Source organism: Cnephaeus nilssonii (genome assembly GCF_951640355.1).
Source record: "Cnephaeus nilssonii genome assembly, chromosome: 10".
NCBI lineage: Eukaryota > Metazoa > Chordata > Mammalia > Chiroptera > Vespertilionidae > Cnephaeus > Cnephaeus nilssonii.
In genome coordinates this window covers 84,956,411-84,982,131 of record NC_137081.1, presented here as the reverse complement: position 1 = coordinate 84,982,131, position 25,721 = coordinate 84,956,411, and the positions used below count along the sequence as shown (strand labels likewise).

At 40.3% G+C, this 25,721-nt stretch overlaps 1 protein-coding gene across 5 annotated transcripts in view; it reads right to left on the bottom strand.

Moving 5' to 3' along the window:
• Window positions 1-25,721, bottom strand: part of PTPN4 (protein tyrosine phosphatase non-receptor type 4) — a 257,666-nt gene that overhangs the window by 14,968 nt on the left and 216,977 nt on the right. For all 5 annotated transcript variants that reach the window (XM_079782465.1, XM_079782466.1, XM_079782463.1 and 2 more), the window contains 4 exons: window positions 19,456-19,602; window positions 14,708-14,836; window positions 8,678-8,826; window positions 5,667-5,802 (listed from right to left, as the gene is read on the bottom strand). In XM_079782465.1, the coding sequence (XP_079638591.1) occupies window positions 5,667-5,802; window positions 8,678-8,826; window positions 14,708-14,836; window positions 19,456-19,602 (561 nt within the window). The remainder of the gene's footprint in view (window positions 1-5,666; window positions 5,803-8,677; window positions 8,827-14,707; window positions 14,837-19,455; window positions 19,603-25,721) is intronic.

The following is a 25,721-nucleotide window of genomic DNA, read 5'->3' as shown; positions in this document are numbered from 1 at the left end:
CCAGCAGTCCCGAATTATGAAAGGGATGTCTGACAGCCTGTTTAGGCCCGATCCCACAGGGATCGGGCCTAAACAGGCAGTCGGATATCTCCCAAGGGGTCCCAGACTGGAGAGGGTGCAGGTTGGGCTTAGGGACATACCTCCCCCCCAGTGCATGAATTTCATGCACCGGGCCTCTAGTTTTTCAATAAAAAGAATCAGTACTTTTTGGATAAATTGCAGACTCTAAGTTTGGGGCAGGAAGTGTACAAAGCTGGGGCCTAGACAGGTAGGGTCCCTCTGACTAGCCTGTGGGGATTAGGCTGAAACCGGCTCTCCAACATTCCCCCGGGGTCCCGGATTGTGAGAGGGCGGTTCTCGGGTGACACAGCCTGCAATTGGGGCTTGTGCGGGAGGCAACCAATCAATGTGTCTCTCTCACATTGATGTTTCTCTCTCTGTTTTTTCCTCCCTCCCTTCCATTCTCTCTAAAATCAATGGAAAAATATCCTCGGGTGAGGATTAACAAAAAACTAAAAAAACAAAAACAAAACTGCTGCAGAATGTCCAATGACAACATAACCAATTACCATGAGCAATGTGGTATGATCACGTGCTAATCACTCGCTGAACATTGTTTACGAGCAGTGACTCTAAGATTTAATTATGTAGACTACAGTTGTAGATATGTAATATTTATTTATGTCAGTGAAATTACTAGTGTTTTTTCCAACATATGGTTTATTCACTAAAATTTGTTAAAAGTAACAGTGGGAGAAACCAAGATGGCGGCATAGGTAAACACCTGAAATTGCTGCCTTGCACAACCACTTCAAAACTACAACTAAAAGACAAAACGGACATCATCCAGAACCACAGGAAGGCTAGCTGAGTCGAAATTCTACAACTAGAAGGAAAGAGAAAAGCACTGAGACTCAGAGGAGCTGCGGGAGGAAAGTGCAGAGGTACGGAGGCATGCACGCGGAAAGGGCTGGCAACTGAGTACACGGTTGTCTTTTTCAATTGGGAGGGAGACAAAAGCTCCCGACTGCTCTGAACTCCAGTTCCGGGCGAGACTCTGGGGACCCAGACTCATACGGGGAGAAATTGGACTGTTTGGCATCGGGCGGAACTCGAGGGCGGCTTTCTCTCAGAGGTGCTAGCAGCGATTACCAAGGGACACTGAGACCCGGGCCTCTTAAGGGCAGGGCCGAGGATCAGCCATAGCTGTTTGCTCTGCCCTGTTGATTCCCTGAGACTCCGCCCCACCCAAGCTGTGTGCAGAGGCCTTTGCATATGAATGGCCTGACCCTCTGCGATCTAAAATTACCTGACCCTCTGCAGCTGGGTCAGAGAGACCCAGAACATCCAAAAGAAGGCCCAAGGCCCCACAGCAGCTTGCATTGCTTCACAGCTGGGCCTCATCTGGGCACCTCCAAACCCCAAACAAAGAAGAGGAATCTGCAGATCTCTCTGTAGCTCCTGCTGGGTGGCCTCAGGCAGAGGCTAACAGCACCTCCTTAGAGATCCAAGAGCCAGTGTACCCAGTGGACAGAGTGGGACCATCCAGATTACAACTCCTCAGATCCATAAGAGACCCAATCAGGGGCAGAATCAGTGAGCACCAAAGCCCCACTGAAGCAAGTCTTGCCCCATAAGGGTGTCTCCAGTACAGAAGTTCTCCCATCCCAGATACAGCTGATTCTCACAGCCAATTGGCCTGGAGGTCAATTCCTCCCAGTGATACCAACAACAATAAAGGCTTAACTACAACAAGACTGTGCACACAGCCCACAAAGGGGTGCACCAAGAGTGTCCACCTCAGGTAACTGGGGAGGCTAAGCCACTGGGCCCTATAGGACACCTAGCACACAAAGCCACTCTATCAACACAGGGAAGCAGCCAAAATGCGGAGACAAAGAAACATGTCACAAATGAAAGAAATGGAAGAAAGCAAACTACTGGATATAGAGTTCAAAACCACGGTTATAAGGTTTTTCAAGAATTTTCTAGAAAAGTGTGATAAATTTAGTGAGATCCTCGAGGATATGAAAAAGGACCAACTAGAAATTAAGTATTCACCGACTGAAATAAAGAATAATATATAGAGATTCAACAGCAGACTAGAGGATTGCAAGAATCAAGTCAAAGATTTGAAATACGAAGAAGCAAAAAACACCCAACCGGAAAAGCGAAAAGCAAAAAGAATCCAAAAATATGAAGACAGTATAAGGAGCCTGTGGGACAACCTCAAGTGTACCAACATCCGAATTATGGGGGTGCCAGAAGAAGAGAGAGAGCAAGATATTGAAAACCTATTTGAAGAAATAATGGCAGAAAACTTCCCCTACCTGGTGAAAGAAATAGACTTACAAGTCCAGGAAGCGCAGAGAACCCCAAACAAAAGGAATCTAAAGAGGACCACACCAAGACACATCATAATTAAAATGTCAAGAGCAAAAGACAAAGAGAGAGAATATTAAAAGCAGCAAGAGAAAAACAGTTAGTTACAAGGGAGTACCCATACGATTGTCAGCTGATTTATCAACAGAAACTATGCAGGCCAGAAGGGAGAGGCAAGAAATATTCAAAGTGATGAATAACAAGAACCTACACCCAAGATTACTTTACCCAGCAAAGCTATCATTCAGAATTGAAGGTCAGATAAAGAGCTTCACAGACAAGAAAAAGCTAAAGGAGTTCATCACCACCAAACCAGTATTATATGAAATGCTGAAAGGTATTCTTTAAGAAGAGGAAGAAGAAGAAAAAGGTAAAGATAAAAATTATGAACAACAAATACATATCTATCAACAAGTGAATCTAAAAATCAAGTGAATAAAAAATCTGATGAACAGAATAAACTGGTGAATATAATAGAATCAGGGGCATAGAAAGGGAGTGGACTGAGAATTCTCAGGGGGAAAGGGGTGTGGAGGGTACGGTAAGAGATTGTACAAAAATCGTATACCTATGGATGAGGACAGTGGGGGTGGGGGTAAGGGTAGAGGGTGGAGTGGGAGCCGGGTGGAGGGGAGCTATGGGGAGAAAAAAGAGGAACAACTGTAATAATCTGAACAATAAAGATTTATTTAAAAAAAAGTAAAAGTGAATTACTAACAAAAAAACTTGTTAATTTAATTGTAAGCAAATCTTGGTTAAAAGCATTTTAAAATTAACAGGATGTTAATTTTCACATATGACATATGGGCTGGAAATTTTGTCTGTTAACTTTGAGGTCCGTTAAATTGATGTCTGCAAATGAGGGTTTACTGTACAGAGAAAACTACCTTGGGACTGCAATCAGGAAAATCCAGACTGTAGGAAACTATGTAGCACAAACTACCTGATTTGGTCATCAAATAAATGGTAAGAAACAAGAAAAAAGATGTTTGTGGAAACTACAGATTAAAAGATTTTGGAGATATATAAACTAACCAAAATGTGTGAACCACATCTGGAACCTGATTTTACATACAATGTAAAAACAAAAAACAAAACTCATTAAGTATGATATGATCCAGCAATTTGACTTCCATGCATACATCAAAAAAAATTGAAAGCAGGGTCTCAAAGAGATATGCATATACATCTATGTGCATAACAGCATTATTTGCAATCACCAAGAGGTAGAAACAACCCAAATGTCCATTGACATGTGAGAGGATAATCAAAAGGTGGTCTATACACACAATGAAGTATTTTTAGCCTTAAAAGAAAGGAAATTCTGACACATGCTAAAACCTGGATGAACCTCAAAGATATTATGCTAAGTGAAATAAGCCTATTACAAAAAGACAAAACCTATATGATTGTATGTATATGAGGTATCTAGAAAGTCAAATTAATAAAAACAGAAAGTAAAATGGTGGTTACCAGGGACTGGGAGGAGAGAGGATGAGGAGTTGTTGTTTAAGGGGTAGAGTTTTAGTTTGCAAGATGAAAAAGTTTTAGAGATTGGCTACATAACAGTGTGAATATATTCAAGGCTACTGAATTGTACACTTAAAAATTGTTAAGTTTTATGTTGTGTACTTTACCACAATTAAAAATAAAAAAATACATTATGTCATTATGTGTGAATATAGATACAAAGACCTCTAGAAAATATTAGCAAATCAAATGAAGCAACATATTAAAATAATTATATACTATCTTCAAGTAAGATTTATCCCAGAAATGAAAGGTTTAATATACAAAAATTAATCAATGTAATAGACAGTAATAGAATGAAATACAAAACCAACACGATCATCTCAATAGACCCAGAAAAAGCATTTGACAAAATTGGATACCTTTTCATGATGAAACACTCAACAGTCTTGTAACAGAGGAAACTTTGTCAACTTGATAAAGAGCATTTTCGTAAAACCCTTTAAATATTATGCTAATTAAAAGAAGCCAATTACAAAGACCAAACTATATGAATTCATTCATATGAAAGGTCCAGAATAGGTAAACTTATAGAGACAAAGTAGATGAGTGGTTGCCTAGGTCTGGGCCAGGTGAGATTGAGAAGGTATGAAGGAAGATAGGTATAAAGTTTCTTTTTGGGGGTGATGAAACATTCTAAAATCAGATAGTAATGAAGGTTGTAAAACTCTGTGATATACTAAAAACAACTGAACTGTAGACTTTAAAAGGGTAAATTTTATGGTATGTGAATTACATTTCAACAGTTATTCTAAAATTTAAAAACGATGAACTATATGAGACAACTGAAAGTTTGAATACTGTTATTTGATAATATTAAGGAATTACTTGTTAATTATACTTGGATATGATACTGGTATTGTGATTTGGTTTAGAAGGAAAAATACTCCTTATCTATTTGGGATGCACATTAAAATATTTATAGACAAAATTATATGACGTCTAGATTTGCTTCAAATATGGAGAGTAGGTGGCAGTATAGATGAAACAATATGGCAAATGTTGCTGGATCTGAGTACTCAACATAGTTGTTTACTTTTGTATATTTGAAATTTTTTACAATTTAAAGGTAAAAACAAGGCACTTACTAGGTCATATATGTCAATTCACTGTAGTAAGTTTAATGCTAACATTCCACAATGGCTTACTATAAAAAGTTACCTTAACATTAACTCTAAAACTCCATGATTCCCCTGTGAACTTGAAACATTATTCAGAGTCAGGGTGGAATTTCTATGATTTTTGTTGTTGCAATTTAAGTGCTTATATAAAAGAGAAAGGCATTTTGCCACAGCTGTGTCACAGAGCAGGTGTATCAAGAGTCTCCAGGTCAGAGACACTCTCATTCTCAGTATTCCCCCTGACTAAGTAATACAGGGCAAGTTCCTCTGAGCCTGTCTAAACACTCAAAAATTATCATGCTAGAGTGGTGTTGACAAACATTTTCTGTAAAAGACCAGATAGTAAATATTTTAGGTTTTTCAGAACATATGGTGTCTGTTGCAACTTCTCAACTTTGCTATTATAGTGTGAAAGCAACCATAAGTAATATATAAACAAATGAGCATGGCTGTATTCCAACAAAACTCTATTTACAAAAACAAGTGGCAGGCCAGACCTGACAGTATTTGACAAACTCCTGTGTTAGGAGTTATTAGCTCCTGGCAGGATATTAAAAAGCTATGAATATGGTTTAGAATATGCACTGATAACAAAAATCATCATGTTGAGAATGCATGAAGTACAGTACTTACAGGTGTCTGGATCATCATGGCTCGTTGATCTCTCATTGTTCTTACAATGTCTAGTGGATAAACTGGTTGATTGCATTCAATGAGACACATGGCTGTTTCCATAGTAATAAGAACCCCAGTTCTTCCAATCCCAGCACTGAAAAAGGCAAATATGGGGCAAGGATACTATTCTGTTAAAGTTCTGTGGATTTTGTGCAGAAAATTAAAGTTTCGAATCATAAAACAGAACAATTTGATTTAATGTTTAATATTATGAAAGTAGCAAGCCAACTAGAAATTATTTTGAAAATTGATAAAAATTTCACACAACACCATCCCCCATTATTAGCTGTAAAAAATACTATTTTAAAAGTTACATTTCAGTTTTTAAAATATGAACAAGATATAAAAGCTTATTGGAGCAACTCCACTTTAAAATGAAAAATAATAGAGAAAGGGATCAAAGATGACAATGGAGTAAGTAGAAGATACACCCAGGACCTAATTGGAAGTAGAACTAAAATACAGAATTATCAACCTGAATAACCAACTGAAGACTAGCTGAATAGAAGGCTTATAACCAAGGATTTACAGAAGAAGCTAATGGAGACTGGTAGGAAGTGCGGAGGTGTGAAAAGGGCTGGCCCCAATCCCACAGGCAGTGGCTGAGGTTCTGGAGGAATATCTCAGCTGCAGGGTGTTTCCCCTGATAAGCATGGGATCTCAAGTCCAACCCTGGCTCCCCAGCCCAAAGCACCAGAGCCTGGAAGAGGCGCACACATAACATCTGGTTGTGAATGGCAGTGGGATTTCTGTTTCCACCAGGGAGAGATGGAGTCCATGGAGTCCCCTAAAAACTCAGGAGCTGTCTTAAAAGGCCAACACACATAATTATAATTTTGTTCATAGCCACTCACCCTAGCTCTTGCCAATCACCTAGGGAGGGCAGAGCAGATGAGTCATGTGAGAAGAGACTGGGGCTTGTGGCTCTGGGGACAGAGCTGAGGGGACAATTGCCAGGACCCCCTGTGCTAAGTCACTGTACTGCATGCAGATACCATCTTTCTTAGGTGGAACATGCCTCTCCATGCAGCATTAGCTTGGGGAAAGCAATTGCCCCACCCTCTGGTCTTCCTGTTGAACCACCCTATGGAGCTCCTGCCCTGCTAAGGATTCAATCAATGGCTTGGGCAATGAGAGGTCTGGCAAATTCAAGGGATGTCAGTGATTGAGTTGTATGACTTAGCAGTGGGGGCCATTCACTCCCGCCTTTCCTGTGATCCTGACCGGCACCTTCCCCTCACGGTAGATCCTCTAGCCCCACTCTCTAAGCTCCTGGAGGTCCCACCCTCTTGACTCTTGGTGGTTCCAACCTGCTGAGGTCTGGGCAGAATCCAGGACAGTCTGAATTGTATGGCTCTTGGGTAGGGTCTAAGCCCTCCAACTTCCCCCAAACCTTACAGCACCTCCCATCTCTTGACTCCCAGTGACCCCTTCCTGCTGAGATCAGGCTCTGGCAGAATCTGGGGCAGACTGAGTTGCAATGGCTCTAGGACAGAGGAAATTTTTCCCCTCATTATCTCGACTGGTGCACACCTTCCCTTCACACAGCCAAATCTTGGTCTGTTTAGCCTGCTAAACTCTGCTGGCCCCAACCTGATGACTGCCCGAGACCCTTCCCTACAACCAAGGTAGGGGAGTACCCTGTGGGTGGCAGCTAGACTTTGTATACCCTGGGACATATGCTGAGTGCCCTCAGGCCCAGCACTGGCACCAAGATTGAACCAGTATAGCCCTGGTCTGTGTGGTTTAGTTGTTTGGAGAGTTGTCCCATGCACCAAAAGGTTGCAGGTTCAATTCCCAGTCTGGGCACATACTAGGTTGTGGGCTCGATCCCCAGTTGGGGCACGTAAGGGAGGCAACTGATGTTTCTTTCTCTCTCTCCCTCCTTCTTTAAAATAAAAAACAGCCACATGGGACATTGTTTTTTTTAAAGGTTGAAGCCCTATAGATCTGGAGAACTCTTCTCACCTGGTGACTGACTTAAAAACTACTGCATGCAACTTAAGTACCTCCCAAGGCTCTTTCAGTGACTGAGCCTAACAGGTAGCCGGCAGGAGCAAGTAGGCAGAGGCAGATCTTAAGGTTCCTAGGGACTTTTGCTGACATACCCCCAGGTCCAGTACAGGTAAAAGTGAGTCTTGGTGCAGAGCTTGATTCTCCAACACACACCTAAGTCCAGAAGAGGCAGCCACAAACTGTGGATCGCTTTGTAGTTCCAAACAGGTTGCCCAGGGCTAGTCATAGGCAGCTTTTGACATTGACCTGCACCAGAGTCCCTCCCAAGAGGCCCCATAACAAGCACACACAGTGGCCAGCTTCAGACAACACCAGAGCAGGATTTAATTAGCTTCATAAGTAGCATATCCAAAGGTAAGTCTTGGCAGGCAGCAAACCCTGCTGAAGTGAATTCCATTTCATGCGGTCAGCACCTGCACGGCAGCTCATACACTGTGGTTAGGGTTCTTGACAGTCAGCCAGCCTGAGGGTTGATCCCACACATGAATGGGCCAATAGCAATCAAGAATCAATTACAATAGGAGGGCTTATCCTGTGATGGTATTGGGTAGGGCCATTCCAAGAGAGGTGAGAGAGCTCACCAAATGTGCTGAGAGGGGCCATAGGCCAGCAAGGAGTACCTTGCTGGGAGGGGGAAAACTAGATCTAATGCCTACATTATTGTATTTCATCAAGTCTAAGATAGCATCAATTGTACAACAAATCCCATTTTCAGAGATGTTAAACTGTAAAAATGACAAGCTTCTAACTATCAGTGCAATAAAGTATTTTTACTTCTTATGATAAACTTTCTGCCAATCACATTGGAACATACCCTCTGCTTTCTACCTTCAGAGAACAGATTTGAGTTCTTTCTAATTATAGTGAAAGCCACAACTTAAGGATAAAATAAAATACATACTCCCCTTTAAAAATGCCAGCTATTTAAACATAAAAGACAGAAAACAGAATACCTGCAATGAACAACAACAGGTTCTTCCTTGCCGGCCCTCTTATTTCGTACGTGACAAACAAAATCCAGAAAGTCACTGGAATCATCAGGGACACCATGGTCAGGCCAGGCTGTGTACTGGATCTGAGTGAGTTGACGACTCTCATTTTTCTAAGTGTAAAAGAAAAATTATGCACTTTAATTTAGGAATTATCTTTAAAATATAAATATTCATATCATTTTAATTTTATAAGAAAAGTAAAAGAAACTACTCCCACTACCTCTCCCCAAAGTAATAAATATGCACAATAAAACCCAAAATTTCAATAAAAAAGAAAAACATTTTATAGAAACAGTTGTATCCATTTAAGTATCCACTACTTGGATCATTCCTCTTCTTATAACTCAATTTCTATATTTGTAAAGTATGTTCAAGATAATCAAGTAAATAGGCAAAGACAAGTTCTAGAAAAACATTTAAAGAAAACTAAAGAACTGTTGGATGAACAAATATGGCAAAATAAAAACATTTTTTATAAACAAAGTTGAGCTAATCTTAAAAAATAAGTGAAATCATGGAAATCAGGAAAATAAATTTTCAAGATAAATGTAGATTAAAAACTGAAGATCAAAAAAACACAAAGTCAAATCGGGGCTTAATTCTTTTTGCCCTGAGGAGTTGATAGAAAAGAGAAAAAGATTTTGAATTTATACATCTTGACTCTGTCTGTTAAGGTACTTAATATTTTAGAACCTCACTTTCTTCAGTTACAAATGAAACAACATCTACACCTCAAAGGGTGAGTCTTATGTTGAAAGGATTCTAGGAGAGAAACTGCAAATCTCCCAATCAGCTGCTTGGAAACTTATGCTCAATAATCGATAGTTATAGTCATTCAACAATTGAAATCTGGTTACTGTCATTTACATTAAAGGGCATTTCCGGAAAAGACCATGAAAATAAAAGTTAATTAAGAAAATGACCGATGTGCCCAGCTGGTGTGCCTCAGTAGTTGAATGTCAACCTATGAACCAGGAGATCACAGCTTGATTACGGTCAGGGCACATGCCCGGGTTGGGTTGCAAGCTTGATCCCTACTAGGAGGCGTGCAGGAGGCAGCTGATCAATGATTCTCAACATTGATGTTTCTATTTCTCTCTCCCTCTACCCTCCTGTCTGAAATCAATAAAAATAAATTTTAAAAAAAGGGACTGATAAAAGAATTCCTAATGATACCCCCAGTATAATGTAATAACAAATTTTTCAGAATCCTTAACCATATAGAATGAATGAAAAGCATCTAATATACACTGAGTGGCCAGATTATTATGCATTCAGAGATCATAATAATCTGGCCACTCAGTGTATATAGATTACTTTTGATCACTATTAAAAAAAAAGAATTTGCCCTGGCCTGTGTTTCTCATTTGTTACAGCGTCAGCCTGTGCACTGAAGGGTCACAGGTTTGATTCCTGGTCAGGGCACATACCTGGGTTGCAGGTTTTATCCACAGCATGGGCCAAGGTGAGGGAGGCAACCAATTGATTTATCGCAAGACACAGTTTTTCTCTCTCTCCCTCCCTCGCTCTCCCCCTTCCACTCTTTCTAAAGTCAATGGAAAAAACATCCTTGGGTGAGGATTAACAACAAAAACAACGACAACAAAAAACAACAACAAAAACAAAACAAAACAAAAAAAGGGGGGGATTTAATGGTACCAATAACCTATAAGAATGGGTCATGTAAAAATCATATTTTAATTAGTTTTGGGATAGTGTTTGTCTCTATCTCTCCATCCAAGTATGTATGTGTTTACATGATAGAAAATTTATTTTCTTTTTTGCTTTTTCCTCCCATAATTTTTTTAAAAAAAATCTTTATTGTTCAGATTATTACAGATGCCCCTCTTCACCCCCCCCCCCCATAGCTCCCCTCCATCCAGTTCCCAGCCCACCCCAGGCCCTTGCCACCACACTGTCCGCATCCATAGGTACTGCATACATGCATATAAGATCTTTGTCCAATCTTTTCCTGCACCCCCCCACACCCTATTCCCCTGAGAATTGTTGGTCTGCTCCATTTCCATGCCCGATTCTATTACATTTACCAGTTTATTCTGTTCCTCAGTTTTTAATTCACTTGATTTTTAGAATCACTTGTTGATGGATATGTATTTGTTGTTCATAATTTTTTATCTTTACCTTTTTCTTCTTCCTCTTCTTAAAGAATACCCTTCAGCCTTTCATAAAATACTGGTTTGGTAGTGATGAATTCCTTAGCTTTTTCTTATCTGTGAAGCTCTTTATCTGACCTTCAATTCTAAATGATAGCTTTGCTGGGTAGAGTAATCTTGGTTGTAGGTTCTTGCTATTCATCACTTTGACTATTTCTTGCCACTCCCTTCTGGCCTGCAAAGTTTCTGTTGAGAAATCAGCTGACAATCGTATGGATGCTCCCTTGTAGGTAACTAACTGTTTTTCTCTTGCTGCTTTTGAGATTCTTTCTTTGTCTTTTGCCTTTGGCATTTTAATTATGATGTGTCTTGGTGTGGTCCTCTTTGGATTTCTCTTGTTTGGGGTTCTCTGCGCTTTCTGGACTTGTAAGTCTATTTCTTTCACCAGGTGGGGGAAGTTTTCTGTCATTATTTCTTCAAATAGGTTTTCAATATCTTGCTCTCTCTCTTCTTCTGGCACTCCCATCATTTGGATGTTGGTACGCTTGAAGTTGTCCCAGAGGCGCCTTATACTATCTTCATATTTTTGGATTCTTTTTTCTTTTTGCTTCTCCGGTTGGGTGTTTTTTGCTTCCTTGTATTTAAAATCATTGATTTGATTCTCAGAATCCTTATAGTCTACTGTTGAATCCCTGTATATTATTCTTTATTTCAGTCAGTGTATGTTTAATTTCTGACTGGTCCTTTTCCATTTTTTTGGCATTCTCACTAAGATTCTTGAAGGTCTCACTAAGTTCCTCCGAGGTTTCTAGAAGATTCTTGAGTAACCTTATAACTGTGGTTTTGAACTCTATATCCAGTAGTTTGCTTTCTTTCATTTCTTTCATTTGTGACATGTTTCTTTGTCTCCGCATTTTGGCTGCTTCCCTGTGTTTATTTCTATGTATTGGGTAGTTGCTAAGTCTTCTTGAGTTGATAGAGTGGCCTTGTGTAGATGTCCTGTAGGGCCCAGTGGCTCAGCCTCCCCAATCACCTGAGGTGGACACTCTTGGTACACCCCTTTGTGCGTGTGTGCACAGTCTTGTTGTAGTTGAGCCTTGACTGCTGTTGGTATCACTGGGAGGAATTGATCTCCAGGCCAAATGGCTGTGAGGACCAGCTATGTCTATAATGGAAGAGCTGCTGTGCAGGAGACACCCTTATGGGGCAGGAGTTGCTTCAGTAGGGCTTTGGTGCTCATTGAGTATGCCCCTTTAGTGTGTTCACTTATGGATGTGAAGAGATGTAATCTGGTATGGTCTTGCACTGACCACTGGGTACACTGGCTCTTGAATCTCCAAGGAGGTGCAAAGTTAGCCACTGCCTGGGGACACTCAGCAGGAGCTACAGAGAGATCTGCAGATTCCTCCTCTTTTTATTGGGTTTGGAAATTCCCAGACAATGCCCAGCTGTGAAGCAAGGCAGGCTGGTGCGGCCTTGGGCCTTCTTTTGATAGCTTTGGGGGCTCCCTGACCCAGCTGCAGCTTGTTTGACAGGTTTTAAACTGAGAAAGAACAGGCCATTCATATGCAAAAGTCGCTGAGCACAGCTTGGATGGGGTTGTAAATTGGGTAGGACAAGGTCTCAGGTAATCTCTAGGGTGGAGCAAACAGCAATGGCTGCCAGTCAGCCCTGCACCGGGGAGGTCCTAGCACAGGAACAATGACTGTTGCTAGCACCTCAGTCTGGAAGAAGGCTGCCTCCGCATTCCTGCCCCAATGCCAGACAGTACAGTTTCTCCCCGTATGTTTCTGGGTCCCCCCGAGTCTCACCCGGCACTGGAGCTCAGAGCAAGCAGGAGCTTGCATCTCCCTCCCGATTAAAAAAGCGGCACACTTGGGTGCCAGCTCGTTCCGTGCCTCCGCACTTCTTACGAGTCTCAATGTGCTTTCTTCTTTACCTCTCTAGTTGTAGTACTTCCACTCAGCCAGCTTTTCCGTGGTTCTGGATGATAGCTGCTATGTATTTTACCTGTAATTCTGATGTGGTTGTGGGACGCAGCAAATACAGGTGTTTACCTATGCCGTCATCTTGGTTCTCTCCGCAAATTTATTTTCTTAATTACGTTTGGTCACACTTTAGAAACTAATTTGTGTCTTAGTCTAGTTTTGATGTACTCAGGTTTGTAAAGAAAAGCCACTACAGTATATAAAACTGTTGTGAATAATCTACAGGTGGAGTACAATAAAGAGACTATGCTGAAGATATCAGTATTAGTCTATGTAACTATTTACAACCTCTCATATCTACTTGAGAAAATGAAGAAATACCTTACTGGCTTGCCTTGCTATGTTAGACCAGTGGTCGGCAAACGCATTAGTCAATAGAGCCAAATATCAACAGTACAACGATTGAAATTTCCTTTGAGAGCCAAATTTTTTAAACTTAAAACTTCTTCTAATGCCACTTCTTCAAAATAGACTTGCCCAGGCCGTGGTATCTTGTGGAAGAGCCACACTCAAGGGGGCAAAGAGCCGCATGTGGCTCGCGAGCCACATTTTGCTGACCACGGTGTTAGACTATGAGCTATATAGTATATAATCCTAAACACTAAATTCATTCTGATGGAATCTCTAGCCCATAAGGTTTTGGAACCATTCAATTTTTAATTTCTTATAACTTTAGCTTTAATCAATGTCAGATTGCTTTAATATAAGTCAGCACAACATCTAGCTCCTTCCTTTTTGGTAAGGCTCTACCTTGCTGGGTTCCTTTAATCATACACAGGGGGGTGGAAGGTAATGGAGTTCTCATTTCCAATGGGATAGGCCTGGGTCTTCAAAGTTTGTGTTGTTTGCTCTTCTCTAGCAATTGCTTCTTCTTCTCACAGAGCCCTTCAAAACCAAAGGTGGCAGGGGAATATCTAGTTGCAGGCAGTAAAAGTGGGGTACACTGTTTCTAGCAGACTGACAGCAATGCCACTTTCCATAGACATCTTCCAAATGGGTTATTAAGCCATCATTTATTAATCAGTTTCCATCTCTGGGTCTGGATTTGGAAGCTAAGGAGAGTGACTCAGGTGGCAAGAAGAAGAAGAACAATCAGAAAGCTATGATGGCCTGGCTGGCGTGGCTCAGTGGTTGAGCATTGACCTATAAACCAGGAGGTCTTGGTTCGATTCCCTGTGAGGCCATATGCCTGAGTTGCAGGCTCGACCCCCAGTGTGGGGCATGCAGGAGGTGGCCAATCAATAATTCTCTCTCATCATTGATGTTTCTCTCTCTCTCTCCCCCCTTCTCCTTTCCTTGCTGAAATCAATAAAAATATATTTAAAAAGAAAGAAATATATGATCTATCTGCTGTAGGAGGGTCCTGCCTATGATCTTTCCTCCTTAATACTAAGGAGACTGAAATTTCTCTCCTGTAGTCTCTTCAAAAAGAGGAATAATTTGATAACTTACAATTAATTGTTCTTTCCATTTCCACAGATGTACTCAAATACTTGATTAATATTATTTGGAGGCAAAAAAATCATATTAACCAAAAACATCTAAGGACACTTTTTATGAGTATGCATAGCTGTTTTTTAAAAATATATTTTTATTGATTTCAGAGAGGAATCTGAAACTAAATATCCTTAGTTTTAAGAGTAATAAGTATTTATTTACTAGATTATTTTCTCACTGACCACTCATATTTAACTATAGAAATTGGAAATTTATTATAGAAAGAATATACATTTCATGAGATTCCAAAGCATCCCCCAAAATCAAATAGTTCAATAATTAAAAAAAATATTTTTTAGTAACCAGAACTCAGACTGAAAACATTTTCAGCTTTCAAAGTCTTCACCTTGAACATAACAGTTCTAATGAACGGTAGCTATCTTGCTTCCTACCTCTTGGTTAAATAGTGTCATCTTCCTGAAGATATATGCAGTGTTTCCTTCTTCCGAGTGGCAGGTGACTTGGTAGCATCCATAGGATGAACTTCCTGTGGGCTCTGGCCAATACTGGTGGCACTTCACCTAAAATCAATAGATTAAAAAAATATATTAAAAATTATAATATTTTAATATAACTTTCAAATTTACAGAAAAGTTACAAGAAAAACTTAATAAACTCTCATACATGCTGCACCTAGTTCTGTCAACTATTAACATTTCTTTGTCGTTTTTTTCTCTTCGTAATAATCTGTTTGGATATATTTTGAGACCACAAATATCCTGTATACAATAAGCTTTCACACAATGTTTTACCATGTGTGATGAATTCTTGCCTGAATCAATTATTACTATAAGAATGGCAAGATGCTGCACTAATTTTAATATTTTTGGATTTAAGTTAACAATGAGAAAGAATCTTCAACTATAATGCCAAATGCAATCCATTTATTTTCACAATTAGAATTAAAAAACACACACAGCTTTATTGTTATAAAATTCACCCATTTAAACTACACAATTCAGCTTCCAGTCAAGATGGCAGTATAGGTAAATGCTGTGCTCACTTCCTCCCACAACTACATCAAAATTACAACTAAACTACAAAACAACTTTCATTCAGACTGCCTGAAGCCTAGCTGAACAAAAGTCAAATAACTAAGGATATACAGACATCATGTCTAGACTGGTAGGAGGGGCGAAGATGCAGAATGGGTTGGTGCCACACCCACGTGTAACAGTTAAAAATCAGGAGGGATATTGGGGCTGTGGAGGGACCCCCTGAGGAGCAAGGGGTCCCAGCGCCACACCAAGCTCCTGACCAGTGTTTCAGTACTAGGAAGAGAAGTCCCCTTAACTTTTGCCTGTGAAAACCAGCGGGGATGTGGTTGAGAAAGACAGAGAGAGGGGCTGTTGGAGTCCCAGGCATTCCTCTCTTTTAAAAATTTAAGTTGACTTAATTTTTTCTATCACCAGGCGTTCCTCTTAAAGGGCCCACACAGGAACTTACTTGGACTCACAGACACTTGAAAGGCACCAGGGAAGAACTGAATGGTCCAGTGGAGGCTGGAAGGGCAGCTGTCTCCCAGGTAGAAGTGCTGGCAGAGACCCTTGTTTCTTTGCTGAGCCTTCCCTCCATAGAGCCAGAAGGTGGGTGCCATATCTGAGTCTCCATCAACCTGGCTAACACTGTTGTGACTCTATGAGACCACCCCACCCAACTTGTGGGCCCACCCAATCTCTTTCCAGTGCCTTTTCCATATAAACAATTTTCCCAAAATCTCTCAAACAAGCAGCATCTGGCCTCAGTGTGCCCCGTACCTCTTGCTAAGTGGCACCAGTCCTGGCACTAGAGGCAGCCTGCCTCGGTTAGCAGCTTGGCCTCTCCTGGACACCTCTAAACTCAGGACAAGTAGTAGCCACCTGCAAATCACTTTGTGCTCAGGTCTGGTGACCCTAGGCAGGGCACAGGCGGCACCCGGTGAATAGCTTCAGAAAACGTCAAAGCACCACCGCCCAACCACCTCCACAAGTGACACACTCAAGGTGTGGACCCAGCAGGCATCAGAGCCCTGCTGTAAAGCCCTGCTCTGTGGGGTCTGCTCCTGCACAGCTGATCCTGCAAGGTGGTCATAGTGAGTCCTTGTAGCCAAGTGGTCTGGGCATAAACCCTCCCTTTTAGGTGCCAACAGCAATCAAAGTTCAACTACAACAGGAGGGGGTACTTAGCCCACATGGGGACGCACTGGGAGCAGCTTGGATGATCGGGAAGGCTATGTCATTGGGCCCTACAAGACACCTATTATATAAGGCCAATCTACCAAGCCTGGGAGACGTAACAGCCCTACTTATTACATAGAAAAAAAACACAGGAAGGCAGCCAAAATGAGGATACGAAGGAACATGTCCCAAATGAAGGAACAGAATAAAACTCCAGAAAGAGAACTAAACAAAATGGAGACAATCTGTTGGAAGTAGAGTTCAAACACTGGCTATAAGGGGGCTTAATGAACTTAGGGGAAGAGTGGATGAACTTAGTGAGAACTTCAACAAATAGATAGGAAATATAAAACGGAGATAAAAAACATAATAATGGAGATAGAAAACAGAAAAAAGCATTAATCAGAAATGAAGAATATAATAAATGAAATAAAGAATACATTACAGGGGGCTCTGGCAGGTAGCTCAATTGGTCGTCCTGATACGCCAAGGTTGATCCTGGTCATGGCACATACAAGAATCAACCAATGAATGTATAAATAAGTGGAACAACAAATCAATGTTTCTCTTTCTCTTCCTCTCTCTCTCAAATCAATCAATCAATACAAAATAAAAAGAATACATTACAGGGAACCAACAGCAGAGGACAGATAAAGCGGAGGATCACATCAGTGATTTGGCAGATAAGGAAGCAGAAAACACCCAATCAGAACAGAAAGAAAAAAAAAATCCAAAAAATGAGGACAGTATAAGAAGCCTCTCGGACAACTTCAAGCGTACCAACATTGCTTAATTAGACCTGCTTTCTGATTTAAACTTTTACCAGGAGAAGAGAAAGAGCAAGAACTTGAAACCTATTTGAAAAAAATAACAACAGAAAACTACCATAACCCAAAGAAGGAAGCAGATATACAAGTCTGGGAAGCCCAGAGAGTTACATACAAGATGAACCCAAAGAGGCCCCCACCAAGACACATCATTAAAATGCCAAAGGTTGCCCTGGCTGCTGTGGCTCGGTTGGTGGGAGTGTAGTCCTATAGACCAAGAGGTTGTGGGTTCAATCCCTGGTAGAGGTGTGTGTGGAGAGGGGGGGTGGAGGGGGGAGGAGGCAACCAATTGATGTTTCTCACATTGGTGTTTCTTGCTCTCTCTCTCATCAATAACAACAATAACAAAAAAGCCGAAGAGAGGGGAAATGATGAACAACATAGACTGAAGAACAAGAACAGCATTGATCAGACTGTCAGACCTCAGAGGGAAGGTAGGGGAGAGTGGGGACAAGGGAGATAGATCAACCAAAGGACTTGTGTGCTTGCATATGAGCCTAACCAGTGATCACGGACAACAGGGGGATGGGGGCATGCGTGTGGGGGGTTTGGAATGGGAATGGGGGGGGGGGGGGTTGATGACAAATATGTGATACCTTAATCAATAAAGTAATTAAATAAAAAACAACAAAAAAAATGACAAAAAAAAGACAAAGAGAGATTCGTAAAAGCAGCATGAGGAAATTAATTAGTTATTTACAAGGGGGTTCCCATAAGACTGTCAGTTGATTTCTTAACAGAAACTTTGCAGACCAGAAGGGATTGGCAAGAAATATTCAAACTGATGAAAAGAAGGACCTATAATTAAGATTACAATTGAAGGAGAGATAAAAGAGCTTCCCAGATAAGAAAAAACTAAAGAAATTCATCACCACCAAACCAGTATTACAAGAAATATTCAAGGATCTTCTCTAGAAGAAGGGGAAAAATAGATAAAAATTATGAATAAAAATGGCACTAAATATCCATCGACAATTACTTTAAATGCAAATTTATTAAATGATTCAAACAAAACACATATGGTGTCTGAATGGACAATAATACAAGACCATTATATTCGCTGTCTACAAAAGACTCACTTCAGATCAAAAGACACACACAGACTGAAAATAAAAGGACAGAAAAGGACATTTCATAAAAATGGAAATTAAAAAAAAAGCTGGGTAGCAATATATATACTTTTAAAAAAAGGTTATAACAAGAGACAGGGAGGGAACCAGCAATTCCACTTCTGGGTATTTATCTGAAGAAACACCACACACAAAATTAAAAAGATATATATGTCCATATATTCACTGAAACATTATTTACAATAGCCAAGATATGGAAGCAACCAAGTTGTTCATAAATAGATGAATGGATAAAGAAGAAGAAATGCATATATATGATGGACTATGATTCAGGCATAAAAAAGAATAAAACTTTGCCACCTGCAACAACATGGATGGATCTAGAGGGTACTGTGCTGAGTGAAATAAATCAGACAGAGAAAGACAAATGACAGAAGTTATCACTTATATGAGGCCTCTAAAAACTAAAATAAACAATCAGAACAGAAACAGACTCATAGATACAGAGAACATTTTGATGGTTGCCAGATGCAAGGGGGTTTGGGAGAATGGGTAAAATAAGTGAAGGGATTAAGAAGTACAAATTGGTAGTTACAGAATAGTCATAGGAATGTAAAGTAGAGCATAAGAATATAGTCAATAGTACTGTAATAACTTTGTATGGTGTCAGACAGGTAATAGAATTATCCGGTTTATCACTTCGTAAGTTATATAAAATGTCTAATCACTGGTTTGTACACCTGCATCTAATATAATATTGTACACCAATTGTAATTGAAAAAATTTTTTAAAAAGTACACAATTCAATTGTTTTTAATATATTCACAGAGCTGTGCAACCATCACCACAATCACTTCATCACTCCCAAAAGAAATCCCATACCCATTAGTAACCACTGTGCATTCATCCCTCCATCCTACTCCTCTTACCCAACTCCAGACTTAGACAAGCACTAATCTACTTTCTGTCCTCTATGGATGTAAAGGTTATAAAAAAGACTAAATCAATGTGAACATTTTGACTATAAGTATATGCAATGTAATTTGAGGAAGGTCCAAGCAATGTGTAAGATTCAAGTATGACTTACTCTGCCACGTTCAACTTGTGTGGTCAACATTACCACCATGGAGGAGCCTTGTTCCCAAGTCATCTGCCAAAAATCTGTACAAGTGTGTGGTAATGGCCCTTGACAAGCAATGTACTGATTTATAATGCTAGAAGAAGGAATTTCCATCTTAAAAGAAAAAGACATGAAAATAAAATCTTTTATATTAATACTTTTTACTATTATCAAGCATATGAAAATCATCCACGAAATAATTGAATGCAACTAATCTCAATAAACTGCAAAGTCAGTACAACAAATCTTTAAATAAAAAAAAATTTTTTAATCTTCACCTGAGGACATGCTTAGAGAGAGGAAAGGAGAAAGGGAGGGAAGGAGAGGCAGAGGGGGGGGGCAGGTAGAGGAGAGAGAGAGAGAGAGAGAAAAAGAGAGAGAGAGAGAGAGAGAGAGAGAGAGAGAGAGAGAGAGAGAGAGAGAAACATCAATTGGTTGCCTTGCGTGCCCTGACCGAAGATGGAACCCAGAACCTGGGTATATGCCTTGACTAGGAACTGAGCTGGCAACCTTTCAGTGCACAGGATGATGCTCAAGCAATTGAGCCACTCCAGCTAGGAAGCACAACAAATCTTTATCAACACTTTATTTTACCTGTAGAAGAAATTTCTTGGCAACAGCCTATATATATATATATATATATATATATATATATATATATATATATTCCAATTAGTAGAAACAGAAATCCAAGTATTTTTTAAAGCTGTTATGGTTTTAAGAGAAGTTTTACAGAGAACCCAGTTTCAGAGGCGGAGACTTGGTCTCTAAACACTTACTGGTAAAATTTGTGAGGAGCAAAAGTTCTGCCATTTTAGTTTAGATTTTATATAATATACTAGAGGCCTGGTGCACGAATTCGTGCACACTGAAAGGAAATTTATTAGAAGAAATATTTTAATATTGCTATTCGCCCTTTATAATAGAAGAGTCAAGCAAATTCACGATTGACAATGACAAATCGAAACACACGCATGCGATTGGTGCCAGGAATAGCTTTATATATAGAGATAAACTTGCTTAATTAAACCTGCTATCTGATTTAGCTAAACTTTTTCCAGCCCAGTGAAGCACCCCCAACTTCTCTTTCAGGTAATTGTCAGCAACACAGCAGTATATCAACACGAAGCAGATTATTATTGTAGATCAAGCAGGGAGAACAAAGGGTGAAATATTTAACTGTAGCAGTGTTTGACTATATTCTGCGCAGTGAGAAAATCTGAAATCATTTTCAAGGTCCACCATTTCTTACTTCTTTTCAGTCGGGTCAAGTTTCTAAGCTTTCTAAATCTCCGTTTTCCGGCTAATGAAAAGAAAATAGGATTCCACCAAGTCTCCTATCTACCTACTTCAGGACTTCTGTGAGGATCAAATGAGATGAGGCACAGGAAAACGCTTCACAGACATTTGGTTAAAGTATAAAATGTTTCCACCTGGCTATAAAGCAAGTCGTGTTCCTGGGCTGAAGAAACTCCAAGGAGGCTAGTCGCTAGGGAGAGGAAGCCATGCATTGCTACGTGACGTCATTACCCGGCGCCCAAAGCCACCGTTTTCGGGCTCGACTGGGCTGTGGGCCGCACTTTGCACCATGGGATCTCGGCAGTGTTGGCTGTGATTTGGTGGGCTCACTCCAGGGTTGGGGCAGGGCCTGTGCCCCACTTGGGGGAAGCTGAGTGTTGCTTTATGGGTGCCAGGTCTGTGGTGCTGTTTCTCTGTAAATGGCCAGTGCATGTCACGGCAGCTCCTGTGTTGAGCATCTACCCCCTGATGGTCAGTGCATGTCATAGTGACTGGTCAGATGGTCAGACAATTAGCATATTAGCCTTTTATATGTGTGTGTGTGTGTGTGTGTGTGTATATATATATATATATATATATATATATATATATATATAAAACATAAAAGGATATTAAAAATATTTTAAATTCATTATTATTTTCAGAAAGAGGTTAATATCATATTTGGGTAAGATGTATCATCATCCTACTACATTTTGAGATTCAATTTAAAAAAAGAAAAGGTGGCATATGCACATGGCAATTGGAAGAATACCAAAGGTTGAAAAGAGAAAGAAATTTCCCTTTCATCCCAGCCTCCAGTTTATGTCCAGGAGAGCAATCGTATTTTTCAGTTGCTAATATATCCTTTCAGAGATATTCTACATACAACACACAAATGAACATCAAAACTATTTTTCTTTTTTTTTTTCTGTAAAACTTAAGTACATAATGTTGTTCTGCATTTTATTTCTTCTTTTTTTTAATTCTCACCTGAAGATATTTTTTCCATTGATTTTGAGAAAGTAAAACGGAGGGAGGAGGGGGAGAGGGAGGGAAAGAAAGAGGGAGGAAGAGAGAGAGAGAGAGAGAGAAAGAGAAATAATGATGTGAGAGAGATACATCAATTGGTTGCCTCCCGATCAGGGCCAGGGAATCAAACCTGAAACCAAGGTACATGCCCTTGACCGGGAATCGAACCCAAGTCCTTTTGGTCAGAGGGCCAATTGCTCTAACCCCTCAGCAAAACTGACCAGGGCCATTTTCTTTTTTTCTACTTTATCTTTGAGATCATGTCAGATTAGTAAATAAAATTTCATTCTTTTTAGTGGCTCTACTGTATAAATATATCATAATTTATTTAACAGACTAGATGCCTGGTGCACAAATTTGTGCACCAGCGGGGTCCCTCGGCCTGGCCTGTGGGATCGGGCCAAAACTGGCTCTCTGACATCCTCGGAGGGGTCCTGGATTGTGAGAAGGCACAGGCCAGTCCTACGGACCCCACCAGTGCATGATCGGGGCCGGGAGGGACATGGGAAGTTGGCCAGGAGAGGAGGGTCCATGGGAGGCCTCACGGCATGTCTCACTCAGTCCTGATCAGCCGGACTCCAGCAGCAAGCTAACCTACCAGTAGGAGCGTCTGCCCCCTGGTGATCAGTATACGTCATAGAGATTGGTCGACTGTCTGCCCCCTGGTGGTCAGTGCACATCATAGTGAGCAGTTGAGCATTCTTAGCATATCATTAGCATATTATACTTTGGTTGGTTGAATGGACGACCGGACACTTAGCATATTAGGCTTTTATTATATAGGATACTTAAGTTGCTGCTAATCTTTTTGCTACCATAAACAAAACTGCACTGAATACTTTTGCAAACCTAAAATTTTTGTGCACATTAAAAGAAACCTATTTGTGTGGGCAATAGGAAGAAATGACAATGCTGAATCAAAGTACTAGTATACGTGCATTTAGAATTTTGTCAGAGAGTACCAAATTGCTCTCCAAAGAGGTTGTACCTATTTATACTTTTACCATAATGTATGAGAAATGATTGTTTCCTGGTAATGTCCTTAATAATAAAGTGTAACTCTGTCTTTTTCTTTTGGTACACCTGACCTAACCTGGACTCACTTGACAGGAACATCTGAGTTGATCTCATCTAAAACTGTTAATGGAAATATCTGTAGTTGGCATGTTGAATATAATATACTCATTACAGCCTGCTAGGGATGTTACCTATATAATATATGATATATGCACTTAATAACCTTAAAAAATCCAAAAAAATTCTAAATTCTGAAGCATCTTTGATCTCAAATTTTCAGATAAAGGATACAGACTTATATGTAGTATTATCAAATTTTCTGACATTTCAGTCTAATAAATAAAAAATAGTAATTCTTTGCAGTTTTTATTTGCATTTTTCTTTTTAAGAAAAGTGTATTATTTATTTAACTGTTAGTATTTTCTTTTAAGTGTTATAATGGTATTGTGGTTTTCCTAAAAAAGTAAAAATAAAAAAGGTCCCCAGAGATACATACTAAAATAGTTAATCATCACTATTCACAGGTTCTGTATTTGCAAGTTTGCCTACTTGCTAAAATTTATTTGTAATCCCAAAGTGCTTGCAGCGCTTTCATGGTCATTTATAGACATGTCCAAAGAGGTAAAAAATCTTCTGAGCCACCCAAAGTGTACATTTGCAGCTAATGTTGAGTAAGATGCTGCTGTTCTGCCTTCTTGCTTCTGCTCTCATACTTAAACAACTGTCCTTTTTGCAGTCTATTTAGTGCCACATTTTAAAATTTCTGTGCTTGTTGTTAGTGATTTCACTGTTTAAAACAGTCCCCAAGTGCTGAAGTGATGCCTACTGTTTTAAGTGTAAAGAGGCCATGAAATGCCTTACGGAGAAAACACACATTAAATAAGCTTCCTTCAGGCATGAGTTATAGCGCTGTTGGGTGTGAATTCAATGTTAATTAATCAACAATGTGTATTAAATAAGGTATCTTTAAACCGAAGCAAGGTTATGTATTGATCAACTGACAAAAATGTTGTAAATAGAGGCTCATGGGACCCTAACCCATATATTTTTGCCTTGCAGCAAGGATTCAGTATTTGCTAATTCAGGGTTAATGAAGACTCTATAGACTACCACAAATAACAAGAATTGAATATATTTACAAAAAGTGATATATTTGATTTAAATAAATCTAGGGGGGTAGTGTTTAGATGGAACAAGATTGGCCATCCTATATAATAAAAGGCTAATATGCAAATCAACCGAACTGTGGAACGATCAGTCGCTATGATGCGCACTGACCACGGGGGGCAGATGCTCAACGCAGGAGTTGCCCCCTGGTGGTCAGTGCGCTCCCACAGGGGGAGTGCTGCTCAGCCAGAAGCTGGGCTCGCGGCTGGTAAGTGTAGTGGCTGTGGCAGGAGCCTATCCTGCCTCCGCGGCAATTCTAAGGATGTCTGACTGATGGCTTAGGCCTGCTCCCTGGGCCTAAGCTGGCAGTCAAACATCCCCTGAGGGCTCCCGGACTGCAAGACGGTGCAGGCTGGGCTGAGAGACCCCCCCTCCTGCAAGTGCATGAATTTCGTGCACCGGACCTCTAGTTTGTTGATAGTTCTCGAAGCTGGGTAACAGGTTTATGGTTGGGGGGGCTCTTCATACTGTTCTACTTTTGAATAGATTTAAAAATGCCGTAATTTTTTTTTTTAAAAAGTATTCCCTATGAACCATCTTTGCATATCCTTCATTGTTTTCATTGCATTGTATTTATTTTTCTTACTGACTTATAGAGCTCTTTATATATATTGATGAAATAAGCCCTTTATACTACTAAAAAATTCAGTTTGTCATTTGATTTTAGTACTTTTCAAAGCATCCCCCAAATTAAAATTTATACATTGCCCAACTCATCAATCTTTTTTTACAGCTTAGACATGTACCTAAGCTTAGAAAAACCTTCTCCTTTCTGAGATTTTAAACAATTCTCACCTATTCCTCCAAGTATTTTCTTGTCCGTTTCATAGATTTATATTTTGATACATCTAAAATGTATGCTGGCCTCAACAGTGTGTAAAGTGTTTATAGATCAATTATATGATGTATGGATTTGTTTCAAAACAACGTGGATGTGTGGGGGCATGGTGGGAGGATACGTGAAACAAAGTTGGCCATTAGTTGGTAACTGTCAAAGCTGAGTCATGTGTATAAATTCATTCAGTTTACTTTTTCTCTATTTTTGTATGTTTAAAATTTTCTATAATACAAAGTAAAAATAGTAATCCCTTTTATGCTCCATGGGAGTGGGAGGAGACCTCCTTACCATGGTATATTCCAGACACCTAATTCATTCACTAGATCATCAGTTTTACCTTAAATTATTTAAAAGGATATCTCTACCATAAACAAATTTCTAGTCTTTATTTCAGCCTATTTCTAGACTAGATTATTCCATTCCACTGTTCTATGTATATATTACTACTAGAGGCCCGGTGCACGAAATTCGTGCACGGGGGTGTGTGTCCCTCAGCCCAGCCTTCACCCTCTCCAATCTGGGACATCCCTCTCACAATCCAGGACTGCAGGCTCCCAACTGCTCGCCTGCCTGCCTTCCTGATCGCCCCTAACCGCTTCTGACTGCCAGTCTGATCACCCCGTAACCACTCCCCTGCCAGCCTGATTGATGTCTAACTGCTCCCCTGCCAGCCTGTTTGCCCCTAACTGCCCTCCCCTGCAGGCCTAGTCACCCCTAACTGCCCTCCCCTGCAGGCCTGGTCCCTCCCAACTGCCCTCCCCTGCTGGCTTGATCGCCCACAACTGCCCTCCCTTGCAGACATGGTCCTTTCCAACTGCCATCCCCTGCTGGCCATCTTGTGTCCACATGGGGCAGCCATCTTGTGTGTTGGAGTGATGGTCAATTTGCATATTACTCTTTT